This window comes from Cryptomeria japonica, chromosome 2, assembly GCF_030272615.1.
Source record: "Cryptomeria japonica chromosome 2, Sugi_1.0, whole genome shotgun sequence".
In the NCBI taxonomy this organism is placed as follows: domain Eukaryota; kingdom Viridiplantae; phylum Streptophyta; class Pinopsida; order Cupressales; family Cupressaceae; genus Cryptomeria; species Cryptomeria japonica.
Window position 1 is genome coordinate 600,010,173 of NC_081406.1, and position 9,789 is coordinate 600,019,961.

A 9,789-nucleotide genomic window follows, 5' to 3' on the forward strand; every position below is an offset into this window, starting at 1 on the left:
TTGAACCATATTTATTGTGAATGATAGTTCGCCAGATGATCATCGCCAGATGATCATTTGCATTATCAGATTGTAGTTATTGTGTTGTTGTGTTCATATATTTCCAGGTAAAACTAGGGCAATGCAGAGCCCGTACCTTTGCTGAGTGTCCTGTGCGTGAGTCTGATGGAGCAGCTTCTTCCTTTGATCCCTTCTCCTTTTCTTCTTTCCTTCCGTGCTAAGTGTGATGGTTGCTGGTGAAAGTCCGACCTCTCTTTTTCGTATTCGCCTCTTCTGACTTCCCCTCCCAAAAATGTTATTCCTTTTTCCCCTATTCCTTTATATCTTTCAATGTGAGGGATAGGTCACACCCCTTCATCATGTATGCCCTTTGGCAAGAGACACACCCTTTGAAAGAGTGCAACTCTTCATCATTTCTGTCCTTTGAAAGGGACACAACCTTTCATTTCTGCCCTTTGAAAGGGACACAACCTTTCACAATCAGATCTACTCTTATTTAAATCAGATCTGCCCTTTTCATTTTCAAATTCTCCCCCCTTCGAATGAGTTCTCGTCTCCCTTTTATACCTCATATTTGGGAGAGTCACAACTTATCATTTCATGCCTTTTGACCATTCATTAATTTAATTAAACTTTAATTATATTTAGTTATATGCTTTTATATTTTAATTTAAATTTAATTTTTATTTTTTAATTTTATTATTATTATCTATTATTAAATTCTATTATCAGAGTTGGGACATCACAGTGTGTGTGTTTTTCATGCCCAAGATCAATGGTAAGGACTGTATTTTTGTTGTGGTGGATCGACTCACTAAATATCCTCGTTTTATGTCCATGCCTTTTGAGTTTAAAGCACCACAAGTTGCTGGTCTGTTTTTTAAACAAGTGTTCAGACTTCATGGTGTGCCAAAGAGAATTGTAAGTGATAGAGATCGCATATTCATCAGCACTTTTTGGCAAGAGTTGATGAAGTTGGGTGGAACAAAACTTGATCATAGCACTAGTTATCATCCTCAAAGAGATGGTCAAACAGAGATTGTAAATAAATAGCTTGAAGGCTACTTGAGAAACTATTTTGCAGGGCAGCAAAAGGCATGGGCAAAGTGGTTACAATTGGCAAAATTATGATACAACAATATATATCATATGAGCATAGGTATGACCCCTTTCAAAGCTTTGTATGGTTATGAAGCTTCTATGTTTGTGGATTTGGTTTTTTCCGATTCTAGAGCTCCAAAAGCTCTTAAGTGGCCCAAAGAGAATCAAGATATCCTTAAGGCACTTAAGGATAATATTTAGATTGTGTAGGAACAGAAAAAGAAATATGCTGATCGCCACTAAGTTGAGAGGTCTTTAGAGGTGGGAGACATGGTATTTTTGCATCTTCAACCTTATAGACAATCCTCATTGAAAGTAAGTGGAGCAGAAGAACTTAAGACAACGTTTTATGGGCCTTTCAAGGTGATTAACAAAATTGGTGAAATGGCATATGAGTTGGAGCTGCCATGTACAAGCAAAATCCACAATGTATTCTATGTGTCATGCCTCAAAAAGGCCCTTGGAGAGCAAGTGATTCCTTCTACAGAATTGCCCCCTATGGATGAAAAAGGTAAGTTGATACTCATTCTGGAAATAATTTTGCAAAAAGAGAGAAAAAGAGTAATAAAGTAATTTCTGAATATCTCATCAAGTGGAAAAACTTGTCTTTGGAGGAAGCAACATGGGAAGGAGAGGAGTACAGCCTAAGTTGGCCTAGTGGTGGAGAACTTGTGCTCTTGAAAGAAAGGTCACAAGTTCAAATCCCACAAGGGGGTAGGGTATGTACACCTTATCGGCTTCGGTCTATTACCTATCAAAAAAAAAACATGGGAAGAAGAGGAGATTCTTAAGCATCTTAGTCTACAAATGCCTCAGGAGAAGCATTCTTGTGGGGAGGATATTGATGTCCCCAACTCAAGCCGCAATGCTTAACGGTGCATTGGCTGTCCTTTCCTTGGATTACCCAAGAGAAAGAGGACGTAGAGGATTATTGGATAAATGTGGAGTCTTTGGCTTGTATTCTATTCTATTATTGAGTTATGGGCATGTCTTTTTATGCAACTTAACTGATTTTAAGTTGTGGGCACATCTTTTTATGCAACTTAAGTGACTTTTAGCCTAAAGACTTGAGTTGTCCGCCTTTTCAAGTTTAATGACTTAAGTGACATGTACTTCAAGTGACATGTACTTCAAGTGATTTTAATAAGCATGTGCCAAAAAGGCCAAGGGGTGTGGGATTTCAAGGAGCCTATTGGCTCAATTTTTGGGGTTTTATGTGGAACATTGGATTGAGTTTGTAGTGGATCAAGGGCTGAGGTTAAATCTTCCTTTTGGGAGTCATTATATAACATCTAGGGATCTTTTGGAGCTCATTATGTTAATAGTCTTTCTCATGCCCCACCTAGGGCTAATACAAATCGCAGTTTTATAGAAAAACTAGGCAATGAAAACTGCATTCCCTTGGGAGAGGCCAACCTAGATTGGAATGATAACATTATATTCAAAAACATTACAAGTGCAAACAATAAAGATGATCACTAGATAACTATGGGCTGACTCCTTTTTTGTATTATGAAATATACACCCTATGCTTGGTCGACCTCCACCTATAGGCGACTTGAAGAATAAACAAAGTCATATGTGTCTTTTCTAAGAGGCTGACCTCTTATGAATAAACGCCTCTCTTCTTAGGGCTGACCAAGGAATAACAAATGAAAAGTTGCATCCTTCCAAGTATAGAGTTGTGACTCCATGGGAAGATATATATAGGAGGGCAATTCATTCGATCAAGGGGGCAGATCAGATAAACTAAAAGCAGAAAATAGGATATTACAGTCCCTTCAAAAAGCAGAATTCTGAGTATAAACAGCAGATGCATTAATATATTACAAGCAGATTTGGGAAGAAGAGTATATGCAGAAACTGTGAAGAACAATGTATGTATTAGCAGATTATTGAATAAGATCAGAAGTTCATAAATATATATAATCTATACGCAGCAATAAAGAAATCATCAAGCAAGTTCATTGAACAAGAAGATAAAAACAGATTGGTAAACTAAGTAAGAGATCTGCAAATCAATACAACCCTGTTTGGACTAAATAATTATTGAGGTATGCATGAGTACATATCTGATATGCATGCTTAATGTATGCAGCATGATAATGATTTGATGCATAATTCCTCACATATTAATATAGGCAATAATATGTAGGAAACAAATATTATATTTGATACATAGCATCTCATATATTGGATGTAAGCAATACTGTGGAATATCCAAATTCCTGGTCTATTCATCAAATTGCTACAATCAATCATGACAAGGTTAGTGAGGGAATACAAGGAGGGAGAAACTGATATGAGGTCCTCTTCTAAGTACCCCACCTCCTGGTGGATGGAGGGCGGCCTGCCACATGAAGTGTAATGTCCCCTTATGGGTTTAGGGATGCTTTAGCCATAATTAATCAATTTCAAGATACTTATGACTCAGACTGAATATATTAGGAGACAACTCCACCTTAACATGCATCAAATCAATGATATTTCGCAAATCAATCAATTAAATATTCATAAATAAATTATTCGTCCATCAAACATCCCTAGTTCTTAAAGTATCAAACCAATTGTAATGTCCCCTATTAGGAACATCTCCTTCCCCACTTCTTAAATACTGATAGTAATAACATGTTTTAGACTATACGTATACTAATTTCTTATGTATTATGAATATATATATGAAATTAAGTATGACTGTCATACATATTGCAGTCCATATTAATATTACTATTTATTCTGCATAAGAACATTATCAGGCTTCATATATTAAGCATACTTATTAAACACATCCCCATGCATACCACCAAGAACAAGGATGTTACTGCCTGTAACTTAATAACAGTTCTGATCTGATTTGATCCATGGTGATCCTACTAGATGTTTTTGATTCCTTTCCTTTATATCTCTCAATGTGAGGGAGAGGTCACACCTCTTCATCATGTATGCCCTTTGGCAAGAGACACACCCTGTCACCATTCTCTTTGATAGAGTGCAACTCTTCATTATTTCTGCCCTTTGAAAGGGACACTACCTCTCATAATCAGATCTGCACTCATTATTTAAATCAGATCTGCACTTCTCATTTCCAAATTATCCCCCCTCTCAAATGAGGTTTTCTTCTCCCTTTTATATCTCATTGTTGAGGGAGTCACAACCTTTCCTTTCATTTCTTTTGACTTTTCATTAACTTAATTAATTTTTAATTAATCATATTTAATTATATTTAATTATTTTACTTTATATTTTAATTTAATTTTAAATATTTTAATTTTATTATTATCATTTATTATTGAATTTTATTTCAAAGTGGGGACATTACATGAAGCTAAGGGGGGCAAGGTGTAGCCCGCTCGTGGGCTTAGATGGGAAGGATACTCCAGGCACCCTATTGTGGTTTTCCATCCAACCTCTACAATGGTTGATTATTGGAATGGATTCAAAGTAGTCGCAATAATAGGAGGGTGAATAATGAGGCCCAAATAGGGGGGGCAGAAACAAGTTTCCCCACTAAGTACACCACCTTGTAAGGGATGGATGGCAGAATGCCACACGAGGCCAAGAGGGATGGTATATCCACTCTTGGGCTTAGTGTGAGGATTGCTTCGAGCACCCTATCATTTCTCCTTATCCAAGCCCTGTTATGGTTGAACCCTAAAAATAAATTTAGACATTGTTGATTTATTTAAATTAAAATGGTTATGAATATATGTTATCTAGTTCTTTAACCCTAGTAGAAATGATTAATCCTATGAATTATATTTTTCGATGATTGCTAACATGATTGCAGGATCTCAACCAGAATCTACCTTGCTTAAACATTTTTGGGTAAAGTTATATCTCTAACTATATTGCAATTCTTATTTTTATTGGACTTGTGGACTCTAGGTCAAAATTTAGTGTAATTCCCAAAAAGGGGACATTATAGTCTTTTATCTATTGTTGTTGCAATCTTTGGCTTAAGGTCTAAAACCCTCAAGTATCCCTAGTTTGGGGGAGACGTATGGGCTCCCCCTAGCCAAAAGAGTGTTTCGGTGGAAGGGCTTTGATCTGTGACACCCTAGCACATCATTTTTCAGAGCTGCAATTCTCTATCAGGTTTGGAGGCCAATTTGGAGGTGAGATTTAGAGCTACAAGTTAAGATTTGGATAACCTACAGCAATGTGTCTTCATATTTATGAGCACCATTTAAGATAGCAACAGAAAGGACAAGTGGGACAGACCTAGCGCTAGTTTTCTGGGAGTTTTGGCAAGGACAGCTAGGGTTTGAAGACATTTCTGAGGTATTTATGTCTAAATCTGCATACTTTTAATCATTTTCATCTCAGAAAAATAAAAGAAAATCAATGTAAACCATTTCTGAAATTTTTGGGCAGAATTAGAGTGTTTTCCCCACTTTGAAATATAATTTAATAATAAAGTTAAAATACAAAAGAATAAAAAATAAAAAAATAAACTAAAATATAAAAGAATATAATTAAATATAATAAAAATTTGATTAAATTTAATGAATGGTCAGAAGGCATGAAATGACAAGTTGTGACTCCCCAAAATATGAGATATAAAAGGGAGAAAAGAACTCATTTGAAGGGGGATAATTTGGGAATCAGAAGTGCAGATCTGATTTAAATAAAAAGTGCAGATCTGATTGTGAAAGGTTGTATCCCTTTCAAAGGGCAGAAATAATGAAGAGTTGCACTGTTTCAAAGGGTGCTAATGATGAAACGGTGTGTCTTTTGCCAAAGGGCATACATGATGAAGAGGTGTGACCTTTCCCTCACATGGAGAGATATAAAGGAAAGGAATCAAAAGCATCCAAGGGAACACCATCAATCAGATCAGATCAGAACTGTTATTAAGTTACAGGCAGTAACATCCTTGTTCTTGGTAGTAAGCATGGGGATGTGCTTAATATATATGCTTAATATATGAGGTCTGATAATGTTCTTATGCAGAATTTAATAGTGATATTAATATAGACTGCAATATGTATGACATTCATACTTAATTTCATATGCAATATTATGCATTCATAATACATGAAAGATTATTATATTATTGGCTTAGTCTTAATTCATCGACTAAGTCCTATGAGGGGATAGGTTGGTGTGTGTAGGGAAAGGCGAGTAAACCCATCACAAGTGATGGTGAGCCAAAGATGGGTAGGGACATACTCCTGGTTCTTGGGGGAGCCTCTTTGTAGTTGGTGTCAGTGCCCTATGACAATAAATTCCCATCCCTCATTAGGATTAGGAAAGAAGCTAAGATAAGACTTAATATAATGAATGTTGAATGTGTTATGAATAGTAATTCGTGTAATAGTTATGAATACTAATTCGTGTAATAGTTTAAGAAATACGAATTGAAGCATAATAATGTATAGTAATGTGTGTTAATTCATTGGGAAACAGGCAGCCTCCTAGTAGGGGACATTACAGCTTTCCTATAAATTTTCTGTACTGAGAAATACTCAGAAATTTATTTATATTAGCAGAAAAATCAGATCAATAATTGAATGTGAAAGTAAAGAAACAGCTATGCATAATTGAAACGTTGCTTCAGAAGGATTTCCTGAAGTTTCTCTAAAGCATACTGAAAATTTTAAGAATGCTTAAGAGTTTTGCTTAGGTGGGTGGGCTTGCAGTTCTTGCCAAACTGGCAAACTGGTAATCGCAGCTTTCATCACTAGAAAGGATGGTAGGCCTTATCCCTGCAAAGGAGATACAAGTATGCTTCATTGATTTGTGATGGGAATCTTAGTTAAAAGCTAAGGTATTGTTGGTTTGGTGTGTTTAATTGCGAAAGAGCAATGGTTGGATATATATCACCTGTACGAAAAAGTGTTGAAAATCATATCCATGGCAGAAAGGTGAAAGCGCCCTGCTCATAATTGAGAAGATAGATGCATGGTCAATTCCTGCTTGACAGCAACCAGTAGCAACAATAACCAAATTTAGCTTCAGTTAAGCATTTTAAATTTCTCTTTTTTAAGCATTTTAGGTTTCAAGGTAATAATCCCAGGAAAGTACAAACCCAAATATTAATCCATCCGATAATATTGTGGATATTTAAGCATGTAAGATGAAAGTGTTGAAGCATTTTTAGTTTCTGATACATCTTTCATATGCATATGAATCTGTGGTTTCGATTAGTCTACTGTAAATTGTTTAATGCATACGAATCTGTGGTTTCGATTAGTCTACTGTAAATTGTTTTTCCCAGAAGATGCAATCCATGATTTCCACATTTTGTATTTCTATTTGCTGCTGCAAATTCTGTTGTAAATTTATATTGCCATTCAAGTGCGAATAAGTGTAGTCCAGACCTGATTTCGAGTACCTCACTCTGAAACCCGTAACATATTTGTAAACAATACTGCAGAGCAATCCAGTAATAATCTATCAAATTTAGAAATGGCAAAAGGAGGGAACTGGAAATAGACTAGGCCGAACAGAGCGGACCAGTCATGCACGAGATTTGTGGTCTCGACGTTTGCGCCATAATTGTCAAAAAAAAAAAAAAAAAGTGCTTTCACCTACGTATATGTTTTGCTCTATTCCTATAAATATTGTATATTTAATGGAATCCTTCAACAATACATACCTGGATTCCACAATGTGAAGCACAGCAAACTGAAATCTTAGGGCAGGTCCCCATGCGGCTGCTTAGCTTAGTTTGGCTAGCAGCCGCTGCTCAATTTTTTTAGCATTAATTTGTGGAGCTGGTGGCCCCATGAATGTAAAATTTTGCTGCTTATTGTCATCTTAAATTGCATTATTAAAAGAAATATTTAATTTTAATTGGTCACATAAATTGTGGAGAAAAAATTGGAAACAAATCAAAAGAGGGAAACTGTTTTGGAGAGCCACATGTCAATCTTCTCAATAAGCAGTTGCTGCTTATTTCCAGCCCCCCCTTTTTTTCAAAGCTTATTTGTAAGTTTTAAGCAGCTGCTGCTCCACTTAAATAGGAAAAGATTCCAATTTATCCTTTCTTCTTAATTAAAAATTTGCATGGGAACACTCTGACCTCTTAATTTTAAGCAGAAATTGCACTTAAGCAGCCGCATGGGGACATGGGGTTAATAAAAGTAAAAGATAATGGAACTTGCAATGCAGTCTCCGAAATATTTTAAAAAGATTGAAAAAAGATAAGAAAACTACCAGCAACTTCATCAATCTTTCGTTCTTCCCTGTTTCTCTGGTGACAACGACCTTATGCAGAGCCACAGCAGAGCCATTTGCACAGTTCTGTTTCTCACTGGCTAAACATCGTCTTCCTGTAAAAAGCGCCCCCGCAGTAAACGCCATTGACCATTATTTACCTTTCATGCAATTTGAAACTGAAATATCTAAGATAGGAAAAGAAAAGCACCTGCAATTAGATGAATAGAGCTTCTTGTTTGAAATTGAGTTTTGAATTTGCAGAAAGAGGATGAGTATGAAGATGGTGGAATTGCAGGCGCAGCAACAAATGTAGAGAGAGTGAGAGCCGGGGCCATGCGGAAGCCTCTATGCCAACTGCACAAGTGTTGAGATCTCCTGCCTCTTTACCCTTAATTTATAACATAATATCTTTTCAGACTGCCCCACTGCTGTAAGCATATCTAATTGTTTGGGCTGAAAGTGGAAATCGAGCAGATTTATCTGTTATATAAATGAGTTGTGCAGGTAACTAAAATTGTTTATTTTATTTTATTCTGATGTTTGGTTCTGCTTTATGCTGTCATTTATGGGTACGTACAACTTTTCCCATGATGTCAATAAAATACTTGTAAATTACTAATGGCTTCTCTGAGAAATTTAGGCCCATTTTAGCCTGAATGATGAGGCCGCCACTACGTGGCATTGATGTGTAATATGAAAGTTCAGGACCATTTGACAGATGTCACTTGCCCTAATGTTTCAAAATTAAAAATAATATAATAAATGTTTTGTGCTAATCATTAGGCAGGGAAAGCACTTTTGCAACTTGGAGTGAAATCAACGCAAACAGGGTTTTATTTCTTCCATGTAAGCCAACCCTTTTGGATGAATGAGTAATGAAGTCTAAAGAGAGGGATTATCTTCAAAGTTTTATGATGTCTTATGAATCTTGATTAAGAAGTTAAATTATGTGAAACTCTCGTAATGTTAAAAGTTGTTGTTCTGGGGCAATCTCGTAATTCAAACGGTTCATCCGGTCATGATAAGGCTTTGGCTTCATCTTATGTAGGTCCAAGATTCAATTCTCGCCGGTTGGGTTAGTTTGGTGGCTGTTATTTTGAGCATGGTTCGCCACCGGTTCGCCACCTCTATGGGACTTGTCTTGCCTCAGCATACCTCTCCAACACTCCAAAACTCGACAAAAAAGTAAGTCTAAGGCAAGGGTTGTCGGCTCACAAGGTTGGGACAAGGGGATACCCAAAACCAAGTTGTTGTCATCATATGAGAAAATTGCTTTCATACAACAAATGTATTTTATGTTATCACATACAAACTAATTTGTTCCAATATATCCATCGTTCGTCCTCCATATTTTAAAATTTTGATTAGTCGTGAAGACATATTAGCTTATATTAATTTAGATTTGAACTTAAATTAATGAAAAAATGGAATAGAATAGAAGTATTTTAATATCCATGAGGTTAAAGATAGTTTACAGATTTGTCATTTTTAATTTTTGAAGTGTTGATCTATTGTTTGATTTGA

At 36.0% G+C, this 9,789-nt stretch overlaps 1 protein-coding gene across 5 annotated transcripts in view; it reads right to left on the bottom strand.

Moving 5' to 3' along the window:
- The window catches only part of LOC131063011 (uroporphyrinogen-III synthase, chloroplastic), a 142,712-nt gene extending 133,820 nt beyond the window's left edge, over positions 1–8,892 (bottom strand). For 3 of the 5 annotated variants that reach the window (XM_057996770.2, XM_057996769.2, XM_057996767.2), the window contains exons 1-2: positions 8,474–8,892; positions 8,263–8,378 (exon numbers count right to left, since the gene is read on the bottom strand). In XM_057996770.2, the coding sequence (XP_057852753.2) occupies positions 8,263–8,378; positions 8,474–8,600 (243 nt within the window). In that variant the 5' untranslated portion in view covers positions 8,601–8,892. The remainder of the gene's footprint in view (positions 1–8,262; positions 8,379–8,473) is intronic. The other 2 variants (XM_057996768.2, XM_057996771.2) reach the window with 2 other exon arrangements.
- Between the last annotated feature and the right edge of the window lie 897 nt (positions 8,893–9,789).